This window comes from Procambarus clarkii, chromosome 43 (genome assembly GCF_040958095.1).
Source record: "Procambarus clarkii isolate CNS0578487 chromosome 43, FALCON_Pclarkii_2.0, whole genome shotgun sequence".
Classification (NCBI taxonomy): domain Eukaryota; kingdom Metazoa; phylum Arthropoda; class Malacostraca; order Decapoda; family Cambaridae; genus Procambarus; species Procambarus clarkii.
Genome location: NC_091192.1, coordinates 7,464,066 through 7,491,898, shown reverse-complemented (window position 1 = coordinate 7,491,898; position 27,833 = coordinate 7,464,066). Strand labels below are relative to the sequence as shown.

At 45.4% G+C, this 27,833-nt stretch overlaps 1 protein-coding gene across 2 annotated transcripts in view; it reads right to left on the bottom strand.

Moving 5' to 3' along the window:
- The window catches only part of Setd3 (SET domain containing 3), a 115,016-nt gene that overhangs the window by 71,925 nt on the left and 15,258 nt on the right, over positions 1-27,833 (bottom strand). For both annotated transcript variants that reach the window (XM_045738489.2, XM_069300018.1), the window contains exons 4-5: positions 14,501-14,577; positions 745-886 (exon numbers count right to left, since the gene is read on the bottom strand). In XM_045738489.2, the coding sequence (XP_045594445.2) occupies positions 745-886; positions 14,501-14,577 (219 nt within the window). The remainder of the gene's footprint in view (positions 1-744; positions 887-14,500; positions 14,578-27,833) is intronic.

Below are 27,833 nucleotides of genomic sequence, written 5' to 3'. Positions count from 1 at the left end.
CGACAAAGTATTTGTTCATTGTTTGATGAACATAATTGAATCAACAATATGCACACCATATTTTTGAGTACAGCGATGATTCACTCATTTTATTATATAAATATATCAAACTACACACTATTGAATAATATTACAGCAAAAAAAGTATGAAAAATCAATCGGAGACATTGAAATAATTCGGTAATTATCTCTTTGTGGCAACTCCGGCCTGACAGCTTGTGAGCAACAGACCGCCTGGGACGCATGCTGAGTCAGCGCCTATAATTTGCCAGACTTCCCCGCCCTAAAGCGGGCAATATATGCCACTTACGATTTATTTATTATTTTTCCCGTGATCAGTGAACACAAATTAACAGGTTAGGAAGAAAAAATAATTTTTTTTTTTTCAAACTGACATGCGCCTGTGGGGATGACAGGATATTAAACCCCGAGCATGTTAAGGGTTAATTACCAAAGAAAATTAAAATTTCGAAGAATTTATACCAGTGTCGAGATATGTGAACTACAGTACTGATGTTATTAATATTTTGCAATCTCTATGAAAATTATAATTTTCAGATACAGTATGTACAAATAATAAACCATATAGTCATTTATTTTCCTATTAAAATTTACATGCTTTCATTCTTTCTACATTTCCAACCAAATGAAAACTGGAAACAAACTTATAGCAAACTAAATAAAACTGGTGATGTCACACCTATAAAATGACTGCACTGATGCAGAAGACAATGCCCCACATACCAAGATATGACTTTCTGGCAGTCTCTTCTGTCAGCATGGCTTCTCGGGGCACAGTTATTACCTCCTGACCTTCATTGAGATCCTCTGTTGCTCGAAGTCCAAATCCTTGCTCATCAAAATCTGCAATTTCTACTCCACTGACCTGGAAAAAAAGTGTGTGCAATGAAATGTGACTTATTTTGCAGTCCATCAATAGTTCCTTGATTATAAAGCTCAGGTACTAAAGGGCAACATAAAACCCATCAGACTAAACATTTGTGCAGCCTACCAAAAATCAGGTAAAAAAAATGATCTTAATAAAAAAAAACAGCATTGAATGTAATGAAACAGCATTTTCTGGGTGAGACCCGGAGGTTCCCCGGAGCTATCCAGGCTTATATGGAAATATTAGACTTTGGCCTCAGTCAATGTGAATGGAGTTCTAGGCCTACCGGGGACCACAAGCCAGAACTTGGCCCCCACAGAGAGGTACGAGGAGCAATGGCCAATAGAAATGCACCTGTAGTTATGGAGCATTCTATGTCTGCCATCGACTGGGTAAGGCACCCAGAAAGGTAAGCATCCCAAAGAGGGGGGGGGGAGGAGCCCCAGACCCCCTCGTGCCAGCGATCCACCCTGCAGTTCTGAGGATAGATATCAAAACGTGCGAAAAACTGACGACCGGAGGGAGGTAGGGTTGCAGGGAACCTCCGGGTCTCACCCAGAAAATGGCGTTTCATTACTTTCAATGCTGGTTTTCTGGGGGGAGTGCCCCTACAGCTCCACGGAGCTACTTCACCAAAGAAAAGGAAAAGAGGGATGCACCCGGGAGGCGTATGCCACCACAACTCAAAACGAAAGCAAGACAACCAACAGCTCCGAAGGACCCAGCAAACGACCCGGGAAACCTGAACCCAGGCACAGGGAAGAAGGGAAACCAGGGGCAACCCAAAGTGCGACCATTGACACAGAAGCCGAAGCGCGCAAACCATGGCAGAGAGCCGCAACCAAACAACACATGATGCACCCCCGGCCTAACCAAGCATAAAAAATCCAAGGACCCCACCGGAAAGTGGATGTCTCAATCTTCGCAGAAAAGTAGATGGCTGCAAACGAACAAACCAACTGCCAGAGTCAAAAGAGCAGAAACCCCTGCGCCGGAGGAGAGCATGAAGCTACCCGACCTGACCCCCCCCCCCTCCCCACAGGCCAATGCCAACGGGGTAAAAAAAAAAAAAAAAAGATCCTTGGAAAAACAATCCTGAACCAAAGGGGCTACAACAAACAGAGGAAAGAAAGAAAGGAGAGCACCCGGTCCAATGACCAGGACAGCTCTGGCGGTGCATGAGCAGGCTGGGATTTGAAACAACGCATGATACAGCTTGTGGAACGGTGCAGAAGTATAATCATTGCCAAACACAAGCTGCAGCGGCTCCACCAACGCCAGACGATACAAGGTGATAATATTTGGCATAAGATGACAGTGCTGGAACAACCACGAAAGGAAGGACAAGATAACCTTATCAGAGACAGAAGTAAACCTGCGAAGGGAAAATAAATAATGGAAGGACCCCCAGGAAACTTCATACTGCCGCCTAGAAGTCACCTGCTCACCATACAAGCGGTGATAGACTCGAGTCAGACAGACCAGACGTGAAGACTCGAGGAGAAGAGCGAACCAGTCACGTAACGGACCGGACCGATCTGCTGAAAGAGTCGAGGGAAGACCCACAGATTTGGACACCGAGCAAGCAGTGCCTGAAACCAAGGTGCCAAGACGACTACTCTCCCTAGGTAAGACTCCAAGCATGCTAGGACCTGGAGCAACAGCTAAACCTGGGGGGAAGAGATACAAGTAACCCCACCTCGACCAGTCCTGCTGCAAGGCATCAACCCCGACAGCCTCGCAGTCGGGGAAGGGCCACATAACAGGAGACACCTCAACCACACCGACACGAAGAGGTCCACCTGCAGATGCTCGAACATCCAGCAGAGCCAACTGAAGGAGTCGTCATTGAATGTCCATTCTGTGGACAGGGGAATGAACCAAAGCTGGCCATCCGCCAGGATGTCTGACACCCTCAGAACGTGAACAGCCAGGAGAGCCAAACCCCAAGAACTCAGCAGAAGAATCACCTAAAGCAACCAGCCCCAAGGAGCCAAGGACCGCATGGAACCCCCCCTCAGCTCAGGCAATGAACCACCAGGGAGCAGTCGGGATGGAGCCGGATCGTCGAACCAAGAGCGACCCAAACCCTCCGAAGCGACATCCACATAGCCGCAAACTCCTGTACCATGTGCAGGCGATGAGTCACAATAACATGGCTGAAGTATGTTGACCAGACCACACACTAGAAGTTGAAGGGACGACGACGTTTCGGTCCGTCCTGGACCATTCTCAAGTCGATTGTGATGAAGAGGTAGAGAAAGGCAATAAATAGGCAAGAGAGAGCTGAGAAGGGAAGTAAGGTGTAGGGAATAGAAGTAATAATGAGAACTGCAGAAGACCTATTGGCCCATACGAGGCAGCTCCTATTATAACCACCGAAGGAGATAGTAATAGGAATAAGAAGAGGATAGCAAGGGAGCGTAGGAGAAGACAATGAACAGAAAAAGGGGAGAAGAGAGAAAGAAAAGGAAAGAGAAAGAAAGATAAATGGAAGGGGTAAGCTCATGTTAAGTCACGTTTGTTAGAAAGATTAGAGCATTTGAGTATATACTGTGAAAGGGAAGAGTCCACAGCAACAAAGCCAGGACTCAAGTTCATGTTGGGTACATTGTGTATAAGAGCCAATTCTACAAGACGGCGTCTGTGTAGAGTAGAGGCAGGAAAGATTATTTTGGAGGAAGACCAATCAATGGGATGATTAGAATCCCTCACATGGCAGAAGAGAGCATTGTTAGTGTCTGCAGACATAACACTTCTCTTGTGTTCTTTAAGTCTGTCATTCAGTGTACGGCCAGTTTCGCCAAAGTATTGGAGAGGACAAGATGAACAGGAAATAGAGTAGACACCAGCAGCATTAGAAGCAGGAGGAGCAGTGTGAACTAGATTGCTACGAAGTGTGTTAGTTTGTCGAAAGGCGAGTTTAATGTCAAGAGGACGAAAGGTATTGGTAAAAGTTTTGAGTTCAGATATGAAGGGAAGGCATGGTACAGTGCTACTAGTGTTGGAAGCAGGTTTAGGATGAAAGAAATTTCATTTAGCTTGAGAGTAGGCACAGTTGATGAAATACAAAGGATAACCAAGGCGAGAGAATGATTTGTAGATAAAGGCAATGTCAGAATCAAGAAAATGAGGGTCGCTGATGCGTAGAGCGCAGAGGAAGAGAGAGACGAGGACACTTTTCTTAACAGAAAGAGGATTGTAGGAAAAGAAGTGAATGTACATGCCACTATGCATGGGGTTTACAGTAGACAGAGAAAGAGAACCCAGACACAGAGCTGTGAACGTGAACATCAAGAAAAGGAAGGAGGTAATTAGATTCCCATTCAACTTTGAAATGGATAGGAGCCAGATTGTTAAGAGAGGCGAGGAAAGGCTGGAAAAGACTAAGGTCATGAGGCCATAAAGCAAAAATGTCATCAACATAGCGAAGCCTGAGAGAGGGACGAGTGTCAATAGAAGGAAGAAGAACAGTTTCGAAGTATTCCATGTAGAAATTAGCAAGAACAGGGGAGAGAGGGGAACCCATAGCGACACCGAAAGTTTGAGTGTAATATTTACCGTTGAAAGAGAAAGAGTTAGATTCAACACAGACTCTAATGAGATCGAGGAAAACGTCAGTGGGAAGTGGGAGAGGAAGGAGGCCCTCTGACGCCTTCTGTCTGAGGAAAGAGAGAACGTCATCGAGCGGAACATTAGTGAACAGAGAGTCAACATCAAGACTAAGCATCTTACAAAAGGGCTGCAGGCGCAGTCTTTCTATGAAGTCCTGAGAGTGACGAAGGTGGGCAGGGGAAAAAGTGCCAAGGTAAGGTGTCAGGGTTTTAGCGAGCCAGGAGGCAAGAGGATAGCTGACAGAGCCCCGTGAAGAAATGATAGGACGAAGAGGAACACCAGGTTTATGAGTCTTAGGAAGACCATAGAAATAAGGAAGAGAAGGGGCAGATGACACAGAAACGTTTAATGAGATCAAAGTCAGGAGGGCAAAGACTAGAGAGCTGTCTTAGTTTGTGGTTAAAGGAAGTTTTGAGGCGATCCAAAGGGTTAGAAGTCAGAGGAGAATAAGTGCGAGAGTCAGAGAGCAAGACATCTGCTTTTCGGAGGTAGTCCTCACGGTCAAGGACAACCACCGAATTGCCTTTGTCGGAAGGAAGGTTAAGAATAGAGTTGTTAGATTTTAGGGAGTCAAGGGCAAGATGGAAGCGACGAGGAAGGTGGTTATTTTTAGAAAACAAGCTGTCAAGAACGGGGATAAGGGCCCCTCTAAAGGCAGACAGGTCCGAAAGAGTACTAGAGTTAGAATTGACAAACCTGTCAAAGGAACTAATGAGATCAATGCCACAGCGGCCAAGGGAAGTAGCAAAAGACAGACCAAGACCAAGAAGTTCTTGCTGGTGCTTAGAAAGAGAGTAGGACGAAAGGTTGGTAACACAGTCAGAGAGAGAGTATTTGGCCCAAGGACTGTTGGAGATCAGGCGTTGAAGTTTGTTGTGTAGTGTGGAGGAGTGGTGGGAAGAGGAGACGTGAGCAGTGTCAAATGCAATTGGAAAAAAAAATCCATTTTTCTTTCCATTTATCTTTCTTTCTCTTTCTCTCTTCTACCCTTTTTCTGTTCATTGTCTTCTCCTATGCTCCCTTGCTATCCTCTTCTTATTCCTATTACTATCTCCTTCGGTGGTTATAATAGGAGCTGCCTCGTATGGGCCAATAGGCCTTCTGCAGTTCTCATTATTACTACTATCCCCTACACCTTACTTCCCTCCTCAGCTCTCTCTTGCCTATTTATTGCCTTTCTCTACCTCCTCATCACAATTGACTTGAGAATGGTCCAGGACGGACCAAAACGTCGTCGTCCCTTCAACTTCTAGTGTGTGGTCTGGTCAACCCCTGCACCATGCTGGGGGCTCGACGGAAGGACGAACCCCACCACCTCTGGCCGGCCTGGTGAGCACTGGTCACAAAGCCTCAGGCAAGAAACAACGCATCTGTGAACAGATTGAGCAAGGGCTCGGAGAGGTGCCTAGGCAATGAACCCAGAAAAACGTGAAGAGGAAGCCTGCAACACAGTAGCTGACACAAGGCACCAGGAGGCCAAACCCAGTGATCGCAAGAGAGGAGGAAGGGACATCCCCAAAGGAACCAGAACACCCGACGAAGGTAAACTTGACCCAGTGGGAAGACCATCAGGGCAAAGTTCAGGCTCCCACACAAACCCCTTGAGCAACTGTCGTGTGACTCAGGAGCCCCCAAAAACAAACAAAGGTGGGACTGCAGCTGAAGCCGATCCTCCGGAGGATGAGACAAGGAAGCAGTCCGGGAGTCCCACACAAGACCCAGCTAAGACCAAACCTGAGACGGAACCAGATGGGACTTCCGCCAGTTCCCCAGGAACTGGAATCCAACGAGCTGGGAAAAGTAGGAAATCCCTGACGAGCAGACACGCGGACCAGCTGGGAGCCCACATAAGCCAGTCATCGGGATAGGCCAGAACCCGAACACCTTAAAGACACAGATGGGCCACTACGACCCAGGTAAGGCGTATGAAAATGCGAGGCTCCAGATTCAAACCAAATGGAAGGCAACGAAAGTGGTAACCCTGACATGCCACAACAAATCCAAGCCAGTCCCTGAACCCAGGATGAATCGGGATGTGTCGATATGTGTCCCAGAGGTCCAGGGACACCAAGCGCCCGGCTCCAGAAGAAGACAGACCTGGGACAGAGTAGTCATCTGAAAAATGGGGCAATAAACCCATGGGTTCAGACGGGACAAGTCCAGAACAAATTGGAGGTCCGCGCAGTCCAGTTTCAGGAACTGGAAACAAGCGTGAAACCCACCTGAGGGACGAGGTTGTTTCAACCACGCCCAAGTTAACCCACTCTGAAATGACCCAACAGAGCGCAGGAGAAGAGGCCTGCCCCCCGCAACCCAGAACACCCACTTATGTGAAGAAACACTTATGTGAAGGAATCAACACAAAACGAATAATATTGTGTCACAAATAATGTCGGGAATGAATAACAAATGTAAAATAATGACAAAAAGCCGGTTTTTCACATGACAATATTCTTTATCTTATGGTATTGTTAACCTTTAAGCTAATAAAGGGGCCCGAGGAGATTTACACCCCTGTGCGCAAGAAAAAAATTCTAAAAAATTATTTCGTCTTCTAAAAATGTTAATTTGTGTTCCCTGAGCATGGGAAAATTAAAAAAAAATCGTAGGCGACATATTTTGGGCACAATAGGCCGAGGAAGTCTGGCAAAATGTGGGCGTTGACAGAACAGTCGTCAGAGGCAGTCAGCGTCACCCGAGCTGACAGGTGGGAGTTGTCACAAAGATATTATCACCTAATTATTTCAATGTTTGATTGATTTTTTCTTATTTTTTTGCAGTAATATTATTCAATAGTGTGTAGTGTGATAGATTTATACAGTAAAATGTGTGAATCATCGCTATACTCAAAAGTATACTCAAAATAGTCGAGTCGAGGTCGAGGGAGGGGGCAGACGTACCGTGCGCGCTCCGTTAAAATCGTGACATTAACAGGGATTCGTAGGACTACTGCCGTGGATTACTGATTACAGACATAACAAAGTGCATAGTGACCCGCTGGAAAATTGAAAATAGTCATTAACAATAGAACTTTGTGTTAAATAGAGAATAAACGGGAGACCGCGTGTGAGCCAGTGAACGAGGCTTTGTGTGCATGCATGTATTAGGAAAAAAAAAAAAAAAAAATAGTGAACGGTGATTCGTGGAACAGTGATGTGGAACGGGTATCACAACAACATATAAGTTGGAAGTGAATATTATAAATATAGAACACTAGAAATATAGAATAGTGGCAAGAGGCGGCATCAGTGGTTATAAATCGGGTAACTGGAAACTGGTGACATCAACCTGGGCCACAAGAGGTCACCTGTACTGACCGGGGGACCAGCCTCGCTACCTACGCTAAGTACCTGCCATAAAGTTTGAACAAAATAACACACATAATATTACAAATATACGATATACATATAATATTATAATATTAAACATATAAATATATATACATATATATATTGTTACAAATATACAATATACATATAATATTATAAATATATAGATATATACAACAAAACAAGGCAATATGGGAGTAAATAAACAAATTTGTGGCCACTGTAACAACTTCTTAAAGACGAAGGTAACGGGAATTGAATGTTATATCTGTAAGACTAGATTCCATTCAGCTTGTACAGGAGTGAGTAACACTACGGCACTGAGAGCTGGCCACTTGCTCTGGGTGTGTAAAAATGACCTGCCAGCTTGGAATATCCTAAAAAACCTTCTAGATAACATGACGCATGAACGGAAAACATCATTCATTGGAAGCCTACCAGCCATCCAGAAGGAGTGGGAAAGGAACAACAATTCTAATATACAAGGGGCGGAGGCTATAGTCAGGGATGAAACTGAGGCTGAAACTCAGGAAGTTGTAAACTCTGACTCAGTAGGCCAGGATGTAGATGACAGTAAACTAGAAAGTGTACCAGACAGCACTGACAGCTCGATAGGTACAGACACCACGACGGTTCTCGATAGAGCAATTCAGAACAGAAGGACAGACTTATGCAAATTTTATGCAAAGGGCATATGCAGACATAGATATGCTGGTAATAAGAAAGGATTAGAATGCAGTTACCAACATCCCAAAAAATGTTTAAATATGCTTAGGAAAGGTGAGTGTCAATTTGGATCAATATGTAGGTTTTTCCATCCTGACATGTGCCAAACCTCACTGGAGGACAGAAAATGCTATGACCTTAGCTGCCCACACTTTCACGTGAAAGGCACGGAACGCTACATAAAGAGTGGCAAGCAGGATAATGAATTTGGAGGAAACTCTATAAATTTTTTATACCAGACCGGCAGAGAATTCAAAAGGAGCAGCATGGAGAGTGTATGGAACTGGATGCCAGATCCACTGGCATTCCAGAATTACAGATACAATTACCCACCGAAAGGGAACTACAACTACGACAGAAAACTGCCCTACAACAATCAGTACTGGTCAGAACAAACTCATTATGTCCACGAATAATGGACTTGCCGAAAAAGTCTCCCATTCAAACTATCACTAATAGAGTAACCTCATTCATCTTTGCCAACATACAAGGACTGAAAACAAGAACAAACAACAAAATACAGTTCATAAATGGCCTCCTCACGGAGTCAAATGCAGTATTTGGAGCTTTCACAGAAACCCATGCAGGGGAATTGTTGGACAGTGAGATCTGGATTCCAGGATATAACCTATACAGGTGTGATAGGAAAATTAGGTCACATGGAGGAGTGGGTCTGTATATTAGGGAAGACCTTGTATGCTCGGAGCTCCTAAACGTTACAAATGAGGTGGTAGAGGTACTGGGATTAAAAATAGAGAAAATAAATTTAGTGATTATACTAATATACAAACCGCCAGATGCAATGGTTGAGGAATTCACAGAACAGATAAGCAAAATAGAGAATAGCCTTGATAATTTGGAGAACCCGATACCTGATATTATCTTCCTAGGTGACTTCAACTTGCCTAGTCTCAGGTGGAAAATAGCAAACAATAATATTATACCAGGAAATCTATCAGGACCTAACCAACCACAGATTAGAGAACTACTTAGATTCTGTGACAAATTTTCACTCAATCAGCAGATATCGGAGCCAACGAGAAATGAAAATATTCTAGATCTGGTCTTTACGAACAATGAAGACATTATCAGACACATTACGATATCAGATACCACATACTCAGATCACAAACTCATTGAAGTGCAAACTACCATCAATACTCAGAATAGACCTAAAACGTTGATAAAGCGAGAGGGGCTATTCAGTAAATTCAATTTTAATAATAAAAGGATAGACTGGGAGATAATAAACAGGGAACTTACAAACATTCCATGGGGAACTGTTCTAAATAATACAAGTCCTACAGAAGGAATAGAAAAACTGACTTCAGAAGCGTATCAAGTCTGTCTGAAACATGTTCCTTTGAGGAAAGCCAGAAAGAGATCTAACGTAGAAAGAGAACGCAGACGACACTATAAACGCAGGAAAAAAATAACGGAACTGCTTATGCAGACACGAATTTCCCATCAAAGAAGGAATAATTTAAATAGGGAGATTGAAGAAATCGAGCGGAAATTGAAACACTCATATGAAACTGAAGAAAGGCAGTTAGAACAGAAAGCAATTCAGGAAATAAAGAAAAATCCAAAATATTTCTTCTCATATGTGAAATCAAAAGCAAAAACCACTGCCAGTATTGGACCTATTCATACAAGTGAAGGTTCATACACGGAGGATGACAAAGAAATTAGTGAAATCCTAAAAAAGCAGTATGAGGACATGTTTAGCACTCCAATAAACAACATGAAGGTGGAAGATCCAGACAATTTCTTTATGCGGGATATTCAAACCCCGGTAAATATAACTGATATAAACACGAGCGCACTAAATTTTGAAAAAGAAATTGAAAACATGCCCATGCACTCGGCCCCAGGTCCAGACTCATGGAATTCAATATTTATAAAGAAATGCAAAGTGCCGGTAGCACAGGCACTCAGTATAGTGTGGAGGAAGAGCTTGGACACGGGGGAGATACCAGATGCACTTAAAGTAGCAGACATAGCCCCTCTACACAAGGGAGGGAGCAAAGCATTGGCAAAAAATTATAGACCAGTTGCACTAACATCGCACATCATAAAAGTATTTGAGAGAGTGATTAGGAGTCAGGTCACCAATTTCATGGAGACCAATGACCTTCACAACCCAGGCCAACATGGATTTCGAGCGGGAAGATCGTGCCTCTCACAGCTACTTGAGCACTACGACAAAGTCACTGAGGCATTAGAAGAGAAACAGAATGCTGATGTGATATACACGGACTTCGCAAAGGCTTTCGATAAATGTGACCATGGCGTGATAGCACACAAAATGAAGTCAATGGGAATAACCGGTAAAGTAGGACACTGGATACTCAGTTTTCTGTCAAACAGGACTCAGCGAGTAACTGTCAACCATATAAAATCTAGTCCAAGTGCAGTGAAAAGCTCTGTACCTCAGGGTACAGTCCTTGCACCGCTGCTTTTCCTTATTCTCATATCAGATATAGACAAAAATACAATTCACAGCTTCGTATCATCCTTTGCAGATGACACAAAAATCAGTATGAAAATTACCTCGGCTGAGGACATTGAAAAACTTCAAGCTGATATTAATAAAGTTTTCGACTGGGCATCAGAAAATAACATGATGTTTAACAGTGATAAATTCCAGGTACTCAGGTACGGTAAAAATGAGGACCTTAAACATAATACAGAGTACAAAACACAATCAAATGTACCCATAGTAGGAAAACAGAATGTAAAGGATTTGGGAATAATAATGTCTGACAACCTAACGTTTAAGGAGCATAACCAAGCAAATATTGCGACAGCCAGAAAAATGATAGGATGGATTACGAGAACTTTCAAATCCAGGGATCCCATCACAATGGTTGTACTCTTCAAGTCACTTGTGTTGTCCCGTCTTGAGTACTGCTCAGTACTCACTTCCCCCTTCAGAGCAGGAGAGATTGCTGAAATAGAGGGAATACAGAGAACATATACGGCATGCATAGATGCAATAAAGCACCTAAATTATTGGGATCGTCTCAAAGCCCTCCAAATGTACTCACTAGAAAGAAGACGAGAGAGATATCAAATAATATACACCTGGAAGATACTGGAGGGCCAAGTACCAAATCTACACAGTAAAATAACAACGTACTGGAGTGAACGACATGGAAGAAAATGTAGAATAGAACCAATGAAGAGCAGAGGTGCCATAGGCACAATCAGAGAACACTGTATAAACATCAGAGGTCCGCGGTTGTTCAACGTCCTCCCAGCAAGCATAAGAAATATTGCCGGAACAACCGTGGACATTTTCAAGAGGAAACTAGATTTATTCCTCCAAGGAGTGCCGGACCAACCGGGCTGTGGTGGGTATGTGGGCCTGCGGGCCGCTCCAAGCAACAGCCTGGTGGACCAAACTCTCACAAGTCGAGCCTGGCCTCGGGCCGGGCTTGGGGAGTAGAAGAACTCCCAGAACCCCATCAACCAGGTAATCAACCAGGTATGGTGTTCATATTAGTGATTCAATTATTACGGTCATAAAACAACATACATATAGTTTTGCAGTTATTACACTATATACACACACACACATTATATATATTAGTATTTACATGTTTTGTTCACCACAACTGTACAACTAAGCTGATATAGTTAGTTCAGGCACTAAAAGACGTCGCTACACACAGCCAGCTGGCGGCTGCCTCCCTCACACATTCAAGGTCACACGAACTAAATTTCTCCCCCAACAATACTGTTTGCAGTGTTATTACACTATATACACACATTATATATATATACAAGTATCTACATGCTGTATGCACCGTAACTGTACACCTAAGCTTGTAGGGCACCCAAACAACATAGTGGCCACCCTCTACACAGCTACACAAGTCATGCAGACGACACCACCTCCGTCACCCAAACGGCTCCTCCCAACATAATCCTTTTGCTGTTATTACACTAATACACACATCATGTTTAAGTATCTACATTTGTGTTCACCATAGAGAACCACTGAGCTGGTATGGTGAATGCAGACAATAACAGGTGACCACACAGTCAGTAAACGACGCTATCTCCCTCCCTCCCACAGCATTACTACTACCACACAGCGCTAATTATCACAATAATCCTGCTATTATCACAATCCTGGTCATTTTTATCACAGTCAGGGGTCATCTGTAAAACTGTCATCTCTAAATAATAGCAGTTACATATTTATTTTGACATTTTTAGGAGATGCTGTGGTCACAAGCTGAACAGCAATGCTGTTGGCTCATGCTGCGTGCATCAGCCTTGGTGCTCCCACAGTAGTGTGGCTCTCACACTGGAGAATATTGCCCACAATTTTTTTTAAACATGGCATCTGTTTACAAGAGCCCTGAGGAAGCTGATGTGAACCCGTGTAGCCGCGAGCCAGTTGAGTCATGTCTGGCACCCTATGGCGTATATATACACCATGCGCTCAGTGGGACATGTTACTCATGGCGTATATATGTGCCATGTGTAGTTTGAGGGTTAATAATGTTCTTCCATATGCCCTTATATGCATATATCCCTTTAGAGCATTCTATTGCAAACAATTTGATACCAAAATGAACGACATAACACAGAAATTGAGGTGATCAAACTGAAAAGAATACACACATTTGAGTATGGGTGTGCGCTTGGGTGCTTGCTCATGGGAAACGCTCAGCGGATGTTCTGGTTTGCTGTGGGTATTGCGCCTGTTTGTTTTATCTTGTATACATATATCCCTTTAGTGAATTCTATTGCGAACAATTTGATACCAAAATGAATGACGTAACACGAAAATTGACATGACAAAACTAAAAAGAGTATACACATTTTAGTGGTTGCGCACTCATAGGTAACACTCGGCTGATTTTTGGGTTTGCTGCGGGTGGCATGCTGGGCTTTTTGACCTTATATGTATATTCTTTTACAGAATTCTATTGCAAACAATTTGATACCAAAATGAATGATGTAACATGAAAATTGACACGAGAAAACCAAAAAAGAGTATACACATTTAGTGTGGGTGCGCACTCACAGGAAACACCAGGCCCACCTTGGTGTGGGCTGGGCCGCACACTCCAAGCAGCTCAAAGTGTTACCAAGTCTAAATTTAACCAAACTTGTGGCTTTATTCAATACTCTTTTTGTTAACAAAACAATTATAATTTCCAGCTATAATTTAGACCTTAAAAGTGTTGTGCCTTAATGAAATTGTCCCTAGCAGTGAGAAGAACAAGTTATCCTATCAAGGCATGTCTAAGAAAGTACTGTACTGAATTTGTGTGTGCTGTAAGTGAAGTGATGTGTACCTCCGAGGAGGACTCGTGTATTATAAAGATAAAATAATTGTTTAACGGGTTTAATTGTAAGGACGGGTTTCAATCTCACGCCCTTACACTATATTACTATTCTGTCTAATGGATCTTTCACCAATTTTGCCTCTGGAAGCATCCAAGTAGAATTGCTCAGAAGAAAAAAGAAGAGTAGGGCCAAAACATCACACACACACACACAGTCTGGGGTGAGAGTGAGAGCAATCATACTGTAAGAGTGAATGGAGCTGTGGTGTGATGAGAGGAATGTCTGCAGGACAGACACAGTAGAAATTAACATACTTATACTAAACACAACATACTAGAGAAGTTTGCAAACTTTTTCAAAATAACATTGCATTCCAATATGCTTTCCCATTGTCAGGGATACGAAGCCTGTTAGGCTTATCAAGGTCTTCCTTGGCTAACATCTGATCTTTTCCAGAATGCAACTCCTGGGTACCTATTTACTGTTAGGTGAACATAGGCATCAGGTGTAAGAAAACATACAGAAACATCTCACCCTGCTCAGGAGCTGAACTGTGATCCAACTGATTGTGAGTCGACTGTACAGTACTATAAAACAATCAAGTATTGTGCATCATAAATGTACAACATACCATAATTTTCATTTCCTCAATCCAAGACATAAAGGGCATCACTTGTTCCTTTCGAGAATATGACGGCAGCTGGATATCTGAAATATATTAACCAGTCATATCAAATGTTATAGCAGATCATAGAGAGAGATGATGATAAATTTGGGAACATTAAACAATTTACTTTTTGGGCTTTTAGATGCCAATATAAATAAATGGTAATGCATATAATCTCATTCATTCTAAGTTCCATACGGTCATACAAACTCACTCATTGTACATTCCATGTTCGAGGAACAGTACTGTATACAAATACATCCAAGACTAAAAAGGTCCAAAGTTACTCAAACAAGAATAAGGAAATTGGACCTCACCACACTGGAAGAGCAGAGGCATAGGCATAGGAAGACATGGTGACATACATGATTTTATGCGGATATTTACAAAGTGGATTAAGAAACATTGTTCTAAGATAAAAACTAGACAAATGAGTCAAAGATGTCAGAGAAAGTTTTCAGTGTTAGAAGTTGTCAATAAGTGAAGTGGGTTAGACAAAGAAATATTGAAGATAATTCAGTACACAACTGTAAGCATAAATATGACAGGAATGAGAAATAAGTTGTTACTTTAATCACTGCACTGCGCAACATGTCTTGAGGCTCTTGACGGGTGGTGCGCAACGTGCCTCAGGGATCTTATAGGTGTAGCATTTGATTCAAAACACCTGCAGCTACACGGGGTTCATATCAACTTCATCAAGGCTCTCAAACAGATTCCATTTAAAAAATAAAAAACAGGGTTGAATGTAATAAAAAGCCATTTTCTGGGTGAGCCCCGGAGGCTCCCTGGAGCTTATCGGGCTAATGTATGTTATATTAGACCAGGACATTAGCTAAGGAGTTCAGACCTACCAGGGACCAGCGCCAGAACCTGGCCCCTTCAGAGAAATTTCAGGAGGAAATGGCCCTGGAAAACCCCCTTGTGGTTGGGGTTTTCCTTATCTGCCATCGACCGGGGTCAGGCACCCTGAAAGGTAGGCATAACAAAACAAACCCCACATGGTAAAAAACTAAAACAAAAAAAACGAACAGAGAGGAAGAAACTCCCTACAATCCCAAGGAAACAAGCAAACATCACAATTTACTGCCACACAGATTGTCCACGCAGCCCTCCCTGCCCCGAGAGGGGGAGGAGGGCCCCAGACCTCACCGCGCCGGCTGCATTGCACCAGTTCGGAAGCTAAGCTTCAACCAACGCGAAAAAAGCGCCGACCAGTGGGAGGGAGGGTTACCAGAGAGCCTCCGGGGCTCACCCAGAAAATGGCATTTCATTACATTCAACGCTGGTTTTCTGTGGGGAGCCCCTATCGCCTGCTGGAGCTTCATACCCAAAGAGAAGAAAAAGAAAGGGCTGACCCGGGAGGGGGCCGCCACAAACTCCGCAATGCGAAGTCGAGATAACAAGCAGCAACCTGCAACCCAAAGCAACAAGAACGCACAGGAGCAGACACTCACAAATGAACGGGCAGCCAGGAACCTGTGTGACCCACAAATACTCGTGCCCGAATTGAGCAGAAGACATCACCAAACACGGCAACGAAAGCTGCAAACGTCCGAACGGCACGGGCGCAAGGATAGACCGCAGACTGGTAGACTAAAGAAAACTGCGGACAACCTGGGAGACCCGAGCCCTGAAACAGGGAACGAGGGGAACCGGATTAACCCAAAGTGCATCCCCAGCCACGGCACTCGCGTAACGGCGAAGAGCCGCAACCAGACAACACATGATGCACCCCTGGCCGAACCAACCAAACATCAATAACCCAAGGACCCCTCCGGAAAGTAGCCATTTCAACTGTTGCTAGAAGGACGAAGCAAGGCTGCAAGCGTACGAACCTACCACCAGTACTGTACCAAAAGAGCAGAAACCTCTGCGCCGAAGGAGAGCCGAAAGCTCCCCGACCCGACCCACAGAGGCCAATGCCAACAAAGTACGGCCTTTGAAGAACAATCTTGAACTGAAGGGGCTACCACAAACTGAGGAGAGGAAGGATAAAAGGGCACCCTGATCAACGACCAGAACGGCTCAGGCGGCACATGAGCAGACCGGAGGTGAAAATAACGAGAAGCGTACGGAACAGGGCGGATGTGACGTCCACCCCGAACGCAAGCTGGAGCGGCTCTACCAGTGCCGCACATTATGAGACGACAGTAAGAAGCATCAATTAACAGTCCTAAAAAACCAAGAAAGGACAAGAAAACCCGATGTGAAAGAGAAGACAACCTACGAAGAGCAAGAAAATGACGAATAGAAATGGCAGGAACATCTGGCAGAGAACAGAAACTGTCACCAGAACCTCTACGGGAATGGTTCCTGAATGCCCCAGGGAAGATAACCCTGTAATGCAGGGGCAGTAATCACAGGGCGCTTAGGGAAGAAAGCCCCCAAGCGCATGAAGCCACGGTTCTGATGAGGAACACCTGGCCACCACACAACACAACACACGGCAGTGAACACCATGAAAGGCAAACACTGCCTAGGAAACCGAGGCCAGAGAAGCGCCTATCCCGGTTGACATTAGCTTACGACTGATGCTAGGCAGCCAGCGTGGTGAGGTCCGGGGCTCCCCCCTCCCCCTCTCGAGGTGAGGAGGGCTGCGCGGACGATCGGCGCGGCAGTAAAGTGTGATGTTTGCTTGTTTTCTTGTTTCCTTGGGATTGTAGGGAGTTTCTACCTCTCTGTTCAGTTTTATGTTTTAGTTTTTTACCATGTGGGGTTTGTTTTGTTATGCCTACCTTTCTGGGTGCCTAACCCCGGTCAATGGCAGATAAGGAAAACCCCAACCACAAGGGGGTTTTCCAGGACCATTGCTCCCTGAAACCTCTCTGAAGGGGCCAGGTTCTGGCGCTGGTCCCTGGCAGGTCTGAACTCCTTAGCTAATGTCCCAGTCTAATATAACATACATTAGCCCAATAAGCTCCTGGGAGCCGTAGGGGCTCCCCACAGAAGAACAGAAGAAACGAATGAGACACATCAAAATAATTGTGAAACATTATACTGTATTCATGGCAACTGCAGCCCCATGGGGTGGCGGGGATTAGTGACCTTGAGTGCTTCATAGCTTAGCACCCATAATATGCTAAACTTCCCAGCTCCATCGCGGCTAAAGTATGTCGCATACAATTTTTTTTTTTTAGTTTTCTGTGATCAGAGACTGCATTTTAACAATATAAGAGAAAATTATTTTTTGGAAATTATTTTCAGGGCGCCATTGGGGGTTTGCCAATCATTCTGAAAATCCAAGGTTTTTCAAAAAGTATGGTATGCAGAAAAACCTAATGTGTGTGATATAGAGGGCTAATAATAAGGCATGGGTGACAAGGATTTTTTTTTACAGAGTGAGTGAATGATGTGGTGGAGAAAAGTTTGCCACTCAAGGCCCTGCTTCTCCTCGACAATGCCCCTGCTCATCCTCCAGGCTTGGAAGATGCATTGGCGAACAGCTTTAAATTTTCTCACAATAAAGTTCCTTCCTGCTAACATCACTCCTCTAATTCAGCCTATGGACCAGAAAATCATAGCGAATTTTAAGAAACTTTATGAAAAGGTACTTTTCCAGAAATGTTTTGAAGTGACTGAAGCCACAAAGCTCACCCTCAAAGAGTTCTGGAAACACCATTTTAACATTTGTAGTTCTTTAAAACTTGTTGACAAAGCCTGGCAAGAAGTGACTCAAAGAACCCTGATCTCTGGCTGGAGAAAATTGTGGCCTGAATGTGTGTCAGAATTAGACTGAGGGGTTTGAGCCTGTAAATGAAGTGCCTATTGTTGAGGAAATTGTTACTCTGGGCCAGAAAATGGGCTTGGAATTGGATGGTGCTAATGTGGAGGAGTTGGTGGAAGAACACAACAAAGAACTGACCTCCGAATAACTCAAAGCCCTTGAAAAGGAGCATCAACAAGAGGCAGCTGGGAATATTTCTTCAGAGGAGGATGAGGCAGAAGAGAATAACCCTTCCTCAACAATTAGGAAGTGGTGTCGGATGTGGGAAGAAATGCAAACTTTTATTGAAAAGACTCACCCAGAGAAAGCTGTAGTAGGCCGTTGCATTAATCTTTTCAATGACAATGTGATGCCTCACTACAGACAAATGTTGCGAAGAAGGGAAAACAATCTTCAATGTATCGTTTCGTTGTGAGAAAATCAAGCAGAGCCACAACCAGGACCTAGTGGTATGCAGGCAAAACATGCCAGAGAGTGCACTCCAGAAAAATCTTCACTGCCTGACATTATCATGGAAGGGGACTCCCCTTCCAAACAGTAAAACCTCTCCTCCTCCCTCCTCACCATCTTCCATACACCAACAGCAGTCATCAGCAAGGGTAAGTAATAACTTGAACATATTTTTGTAGTGTAGATTTGGGTAAATTAGGTATAAAATTTACTTTGAAGTGAAGTTTTTGAGGAGTCGGGAACGGATTAATTCATTTCCCATTATTTCTTAAGGGGAAATTTGCTTCGGTTTACGAATTTTTGGGTTACGAACCTTCTCCAGGAACGGATTAAATTCTTAAACTAAGGTATCCCTGTATATGCACTGTTATATATACTGTATCAGTAACAACATTTATATGCACCATAACAAACTAATAAGAAGTTTTGGTGGGTGGGCAACAAGGAGGCCTGATCGGGGACCGGCCACGAGGACATTGAGCCCCAAAATCATTGTCAGGTAACCACAGGTATGGTAATGAAATCCTAACATAGCATGGAACCATATGATACGAGCAGGCACTGCCACCATTCACGATGCAAGAAAATGCCTCCAATATTCTACATATTTCACTATGACCAGCTATAAAGCTACTGTTATTACCACATTCCTATCACAAAAATCGAGAATATGAATCCATTTCCACAAAGTTATATTGTGATAGAACATGAGGTTGTTTCATGGTGCGTAAATGCAGGAAACAATGGCTGGGTGCTGTGCCTGTACCTTATGCCGTGAATATCATACCAAGCATTGTATTCACTAATATCTGCACGTTGTACATAGTCTTTATCACAGTCAAGATCATCTATGACACTATCACTGCAAAATAATTTCAGTTACTTATTTTATTTATCATTACCAAGTGGTGCTCTGGCTCCTAGCTGCACAGCGGTGCTGTGAGCTCCTGCTGCACGTGCCAGCCTTGGCCGCTCTCTCAGCACTGAGGCTCTCACAGCCAGCACGGATGCTGATGATTTTTTCTGTGGGGAGCCCTGTCGGCTCCCTGAAGCTTTGTGAACTGTTAGTGTGCTTTATTAGTTTGGGGTCATCAGTCACAGGAGTCCATTGCCTACCAGGAACCACGAGCCAGAACCTGGTCTCCTCAGAGAGGTGCAGGGAGCAATGGTCCATGAGCACTTTATATTTAAATTATATTTAAAGAAGAAGACTTTCTAGAATTAATTGACGATTGCTTTCTTAATCAACACATTGAGGAAACAACGCGGGAAAAATATTTAAGACTTAACTGACAGGGAAACACAAATTAATGAAATCGAAATAGCGAGTGAGCTAGGGAACAGTGATCACAAAGAAATCAGATTTAGCATAGAATGGAATAGATTTGTAATCTATTATCGGTCATCTTTTGCCATCGACTGGGGAAGGCACCCAGAAAGATAGGCGAAACAAAACAAGTGACAGTCTGGTGAAAATTGCTACCTATGTCCAGAAAGAGCAAAGAAACTCACCTAGAAAGAAAGCAAACCAGCAACCCTTCATACAACTAGCACTCTTGCTTGTTAGTTCTACCCTTACCCCCCCCGAAAGGGGGGGAGGAAGACCCGGTTCAGGTAAGCCGGCAGTTTACCACCTCAGTTCTTGAACTGATGAGCTGGGGTTAGTTCGGTCACCTCTGGCCTCAATTTCCTGTTCTGGATTTTATCCTGAGCATACCAGCAGTGTGTAGTGTTATGGCCAAGTGTGTTATACACGGAGCAGCATGCATCTAGGGTGATCTTCCCTAGGTGCTCCAAAAGTACTACCCTCGCATTTCAGGGCTATCTTCCCTGGGGTGTTCGGGACTCACTCCCATTTGAGGATTTCGTCGCTTGGCGACATCTTCGCCCTTGGGGTATGTCGGGGGGTTTGGGTTTTCCATCTTGCCCGGGGTGGGGGGAGTGTTATTGGCTGGACGGGGCGCACTGTGGCCAGCGCAGCTTGCACATGCAGCAGCCAATGATTCTCTCCAACTGCCAGTTTGTTTGTTGTGTCTTCGGGGGGTTTTGTTTTTCTTTTATAGCATTTTTGCTTATTGATCATGGAGGTGGTCTGCCTAGCTTCTTACTAGGCATGCCTAGGTTGTGTTGGTGGTCTTCCTCTGTGCCCCTGAGGTTTCATGGCTGATACTGGTGGTCAGTTTGCCTGCTGACAGACAGGGTTCTACCAGCTTAGCTAGCCCAGTGTCTGGGGCTTCTTGTTGGGATTACTCATGCGACAGGCCATGGAAAACCCCAGTGGGCTCGGGGTACCATGGATGTGTCTTCCAAGTCATCCAAGTCATCTCTTGCCTTGTGTGAAGTTGAAGGTTATTTGTCACCCCTGCCTTAGGGAGACAATCTTCTGTACTACCTCCGTTACGTTGCCTGTTGGGGTCGGTGACACCTACGACCCGGACTCTTGCGAGACTTGTTTCCCGCTTGTACTTCACATTCCTCATTCCTTTCTGTTGATCTCAGGGATCAGGCGGCACCTGTGTTGCATGCTCGCCTCTCCTTGTAATGGGCCTGGTTGGTTGCCCGGTTGGAAGCCTTGGAGGTGCTCTGCTTGGGTTTCAGAACCTGGATTTGGGGATGCTGGTTGCTTTGACCTTGGTTCTGTCCCAGGTGGGTGTGGTTTGCCCTGTTCCCCCCCCCCCCCCCTCCCTCCCTGCTTCCAACCTCCAAACATCTGAGGGTTTGGGAGTTTGGAGGTGATTTAGTTCGGGTGGCTTCGGGGGCTGCCCCTTCCGATTCAGGCATGGAGGTGATTAGCCCAATTTTCCTGCCGGGGCTTCTGAGTCCACCCAGCAGACTCCCTTCTTGGAAGCTTTTACCATGGACTCCACCATTTTTTCAGGGGTGGTGGGCATGGATGAGGGCTCTGTCCTGGGGCCTTTGTTGGGGGATCCCAGGGCTTGGGGAAGTCTGCTTGGAGCTCTTGGGCTCCTTTTGACCCTGCTTGGGACCTTGTGTCCTCTTGATAGGTGTTGTTACTGCAGGGAAGGGGGTTTTTGTCCCCTCCTTCCCTTTCAGCATTAGTACAGTACAACCTCGATTCAACTCACTATATGGGACCAATCCCGGTGCGTTGGAACGTTGGATTCGTTGCGAAAGGCAACCTTCAAGAGGCATTTGCATCAGTGCCTTTTTATTCTTGTAAACAATAAAAATGCATTACAGAGCACCACTTGGTTTCCGAACCCCTTGGGGACGAGACCCGTCGGTTAACATGTAAGTTCGTATACGAGAAATAGAGGGGAAAAAATAAACTAGAAATGTAAAAAGAAATTGTTCTGAAAAATTTACGAAAAAACTCTAGGGGAAAACATCGACAGGTTCATAGCGTAAATGCGACCGTGTTTTGTTTGTACTCACCAATAAGTGAAGTCCTGGTCCGCTTTATAAAAGTCCTTAATTGTTCCTAACTGATTATTAAGACGACTGGCAAACATCCTCTAGATGTTTCCTGCCAGCCTGCAGGAACATCCTGCCAGCCTTCCTGCCAGCCTTCCTGCCAGCTTGCCTGCCTGCCAGCCTGCCTGCCAGCTTGCCTGCCAGCTTGCCTGCCTGCCAGCCAGCCTGCCTGCCAGCTTGCCTGCCTGCCAGCCTGCCTGCCAGCTTGCCTGCCAGCCTGTAGGCACATCCTGCCAGCCTGCAGGCACATCCTGCCAGCCTGCAGGCACATCCTGCCAGCCTGCAGGCACATCCTGCCAGCCTGCAAGCACATCCTGCCAGCCTGCCTGCAGGAACATCCTGCCAGCCTGCCTGCCAGCTTGCCTGCCAGCCTGCCTGCCAGCTTGCCTGCCAGCCTGCAGGCACATCCTGCCTAAAATATACGATGATGTACTGTACATTTAAGAAACAAATCTGGGTCACAGGTCTGTGGAGTGTGGTTAGGCTTACGGAGTCAGCCGTCCCTCCCCCACCACCGACACACCTCCCCCTCTCCCCCCACCCCAAACCCATACACACACACTCTCAAAGGTCACGTGGTTCATGGTTCACTTCAACACCCATATATCGCTTCCTGCCTGCCTGCCTGCCTCCTTCCCAGCCTGCAAGCCTGCCTCCTTCCCAGCCTGCAAGCCTGCCTGCCTGCCTCCTTCCCAGCCTGCAAGCCTGCCTGCCTGCCTGCCTCCTTCCCAGCCTGCAAGCCTGCCTGCCTGCCTGCCTCCTTCCCAGCCTGCATGCTTGCCTGCCTCCTTCCCAGCCTGCAAGCCTGCCTGCCTGCCTGCCTCCTTCCCAGCCTGCAAGCCTGCCTGCAAGCCTGCCTGCCTCCTTCCCAGCCTGCAAGCCTGCCTGCCTGCCTGCAAGCCTGCCTGCCTGCCTCCTTCCCAGCCTGCAAGCCTGCCTGCCTGCCTGCCTCCTTCCCAGCCTGCAAGCCTGCCTGCCTGCCTGCCTGCCTGCCTCCTTCCCAGCCTGCAAGCCTGCCTGCCTGCCTGCCTGCCTGCCTCCTTCCCAGCCTGCAAGCCTGCCTGCCTGCCTGCCTCCTTCCCAGCCTGCAAGCCTGTCTGCCTCCTTCCCAGCCTGCAAGCCTGCCTGCCTGCCTGCCTCCTTCCCAGCCTGCAAGCCTGCCTCCTTCCCAGCCTGCCTCCTTCCCAGCCTGCAAGCCTGCCTCCTTGCCAGCCTGCAAGCCTGCCTGCCTGCCTCCTTCCCAGCCTGCAAGCCTGCCTGCCTCCTTCCCAGCCTGCAAGCCTGCCTGCCTGCCATCATGCTAACGGGTAGTGTGTGTTAGGCTTATCTTCGGGAATGAGCCGGTCTCGCCCCCCACCACCCGCCCCCCTACATCCCATACTCTCTTTTAAAGGTCACGCGGTTCAACCGCGTGACTACCACTCACTCCCAGCCTGTCAGCCTGCCTGCCTGCCTGCAAGCTAGCCTGCCTGCCTGCTAGCCTGCCTGCCTGCCTGCCTTTCCCTCCCTAATTCTCACTACTTCCGTCCCTTCCTGCCTACCTCCTAGCATCTCTCCCTACCTCCCCCTCCCTCTTAGCATCTCTCCCTCCCTCCTAGCATCTCTCTCTCCCTCCCACTCCCTCCTAGCATCTCTCTCTCCCTCCCTCCCTTTCTGACTAATTCTCTCCCCCTCTCTCATACTGCCTCCCACCTAAGCTCCCTTATCCATCCACCCACTGGTCAGCCATCACTGACGCAATGCGTGCATTTGGAGCCGACATGGTGCACAGATGTTTCTTGATTGTGCAGATATGTAAAACAAAAGCACAGAATGAACATTCCAGCCTTATGGCAATTCAAAATAATAGGAATAATAGGCCGTGAATCTGTGAAGTCACAGTGGGCAAACTGGACCATCGCCCACCCACCACCACAAGCCGGCGTGACGCTTGGCGGACCCCTTCCTACCCGAACTTTGTTCGGGTAGCATGACTCCCCAACCCCAATCGGGAAACTGGAAGTTTCGGATAACTAAAGTTCGGAAACCAAGTGGTGCTCTGTATCATATTATATACTGTACCTATATATTACTACTCTACTAAAAAATACTGTTACAGTTGATATTTACCTTATTGTTGGAGTTGTGTCTATCTTGAATTCTCATGGAGTTGTGAATGCTGTACAGTAAATACGCACTGTAGTGTATTCTGCCGTTAGCACTGTATTGATAAGTAGTTCTGCTGTATGTTGAGTACTACAAATACAGTTTATGAAAACTATTGTACACTAAAATTTCTGTACTGCAACCTTAATTTGAACACTAACACTATGTACTTAAGTTATCACTTCTTCTAACTGTACACTCCACACACGATGTTCTTAGATGTCTGCATTAGCTTTGCTGGTGCTGGCTGGTGCTGTGTTTGCTTCAGCCTCTTCAGAGCTGGTACGGCTGTGCTCGTGCTGGGTACGGCTGTGCTCGTGCTGGGTACGGCTGTGCTCGTGCTGGGTACGGCTGTGCTCGTGCTGGGGTACGGCTGTGCTCGTGCTGGGTACGGCTGTGCTCGTGCTGGGTACGGCTGTGCTCGTGCTGGGTACGGCTGTGCTCGTGCTGGGTACGGCTGTGCTCGTGCTGGGTACGGCTGTGCTCGTGCTGGGGTACGGCTGTGCTCGTGCTGGGGTACGGCTGTGCTCGTGCTGGGGTGCGGCTGTGCTCGTGCTGGGTACGGCTGTGCTCGTGCTGGGTACGGCTGTGCTCGTGCTGGTTGATTTTCTGCTACTAGTTCTTGCAAAATGTTGCTTCATTTTTGACATTAATAAGGCACTATTAGTAAGCCCCCCCGAGACATTTTGTTGTATAATAATACAGCTGTAGTCAAAAAATGGTAAATTCCACAATTATTCTTCCACCAGCGGATAAATACGACAATCGCAGACAAAGCTAAGGGCACTGAGTGCCTACTGTACAAACGCAGACTAGGTCTATACACCCTACAGACTAGGTCTATACACCCTACAGTGTATTAAAGCCAGGTGGTGTTAAAGTATTATTAATAAAGTATTATAATACAGTGTATTAAAGGTGGTGTTAAAGCCAGATCCAGTAACAAATTTCCCTCAAATATTGGATTTACATCAAATTATATATTTTTGGGTTATATATTTAGTTTAGCAAGATTATTACGATAATAAAAGCTATAAAAAATACTTTTAGAACTGATTTATTAATTTTATTATTTCGAAGCCGTAGGTCACTGAACTATAGCGACGAAATCGAACAAAACAAGCATGGTGTTGTGTGGACACGGATTAGACCCGTCCACTCGTGCTGGAGTTGTGCCGGCAAAAACATGAATAATTTCTCATATAGCAGATATCTATCATATTCCAGTATATTTTTGGTTTTATTTAGTTTAGTTTAATTAGGATAATAGAGAATTATTAAAACCACCAGTTTTAGAAGTGATTTATTAATCTGAAACATTCAAAGTCATGGGTCACTGAACTATGACGACATAGACGAAAGTGAGAGTTTACAGTACAGTATTCCCTTATCTGTCCACCCTTACTCATCTTGTTTCATCACAGAAAATGGATATAAGAAGATTTCAACACATTAACTAGCTATTCACGCTTCAGCCTTTAAATTAATTTACAAAAATACGTGTGCCACAAATCAGTAAACGAAAATCATGGAAACTGTCGTTCACTTGTGTGTGGACCATTCTGGCTGGTGTTTGGTTCATATGGTTCACTTGTGTAGTCCACTTGTGTGATCCAATTTGTCTTATGAAGGAATTATTAATTGTAATCTGTGATAGAATGAGACAGTTTTCCACCACTCTGTCCCAACATCGTAAGCTTGTGGACCACTTGTGGTCCACTTGTGTGCCCCACTGTGTGGTCCATTTGTGTGGTCCACTTGTGTGATCCAACTTCTCATATGAGCGAATTATTAATTGTAATCTGCGATAGAATGGGAAAGTTTTCCACCAGTCTGTGACCTCTGTCTCGACATCGTAAGCAATTCCAAACATCCCCCGCTTCGGCGAACCGGCTGAGTAAATCCAGCCTGAAAAGTGTGTGAACTAGCTGGAGATTCGTTGAATCAGGGTACATTGAATCGAGGTTATACTGTATTCCCGTATTTGCCGGCATGGTTTACGCAACCTCGCGTCGGACGCATCCACCTTTTGCTTGGATGTTTGGTAGCAGGGAAAACAAAATTAATATTACAACTTTTTTCATGTGATTCATCATTCATATATTGCACATTATTTTACAGTGCTTTGGGTACCCCAGCTCTTACTTCCTCTCTGATCGGCGGTTTCATTGGTTATATTTTTGGGCAAGTGATTTGCAATACAGATTATGACGCTTGGGTTCTGAGTGTCATGTTTTGTGTTGCTGCGACTGGCTACTAGAGCGGTGCATCGGTAGTGGCACACCATCCCACAGCTGGGGTTTGTCGTCATCTACTCTTTGAATATGGCAGGCTGGGAGATTGAAAGTTTATAGTTCCTTTTCCACTTTTTGGGGGCATTTTTAATTTCTCTGATGCACCATTGTTCATATTGTTAATTCAGTCATTCATTTCTGTGTGACATGTCTTAGACGTGGGTTCTGTTTGTTATGACATGGGTCGGGAGGTACGTGAAGTGGTGTGCGCTTCCCTCATCACTGCCGGTGTGTTGTCTGTGGTTTTGCCAAGTTTGTATTCACTTTGTCATCATATTCTAGTTGTGCTTGCTGCTCTTTTAGCATTGTGTTTCGGCTCTTGGGCCTGCCTCTCACCCATCATTCACAAGACAATTGTGAAGACAAGACATCATTGGCGAAGACATTTCCAAGCTTCTCGAGCTCCTGCGTCTCTACGTTTGATCTTAGATGGGGGTGTCTGTCTCCACCACTTCACTGCCTCCTACATTCCCTTTCCTTACTACTCTGCCACTCGACACGTTCTTTCTGTTGTCTGTGGCTCCTTTGGGTACTCAGCTTCCACCTGTGTCCCATTATGGGTGTACCAGTCATGTTGATTCATCCTTCTATTTCTACCCTGTCCATTCCCCTGAGGAATTGTGGGTGGTGGTCATGTCTCCTGGTATTGTGTTCCCAGGGCTGTCTTGTCTTGTATACAAAACTTTGGTACTTCTGTATTGTCTTACCTCGGTCTTGTGTATACACTGTGGTCATTGGCTTTTCTTTATATTATTATGGGCACCATTTTTTGAGCCTAATGTCCTTGTCTGGTCTGTTTTTTCAGCTCCCTAGCCTATGGCGCTCAGTATCCTGTCCGTATTATGGTCGTTTCAATGTGGGGCTCGTTTTATCCAAAAACGAAACATTTTTAATACACATTGTGCGTCTTATCTGCCGGCAAAAGCAGTAGGTAGGTAGGTAGGTAGGGCTCTCCCCCCACCCCCCCAAGTTTGTTTCAAGGTGCCCTTTGGTTTCTGATTCATCAGTTATTTTTTCTGATGTTTTTTCCTCTCGGCTTTCTCCTGGGAAGGCCCTTGGTGTGTACCTCCAGCAAGACCCTGTTTATTCTTTTGTTGGCTCCAGTTTTGTTTGTTTAGTTCCTCTTACACTGATCGGGTGCATTCCATGGCTCCAGTATCTTCCGGGCTGGCTTCCACACCTGCCTAGACGACTGGTAGGTGTGGGCTTCCTGCCAGTCAAACAATATTTATGCAGACAAATAACA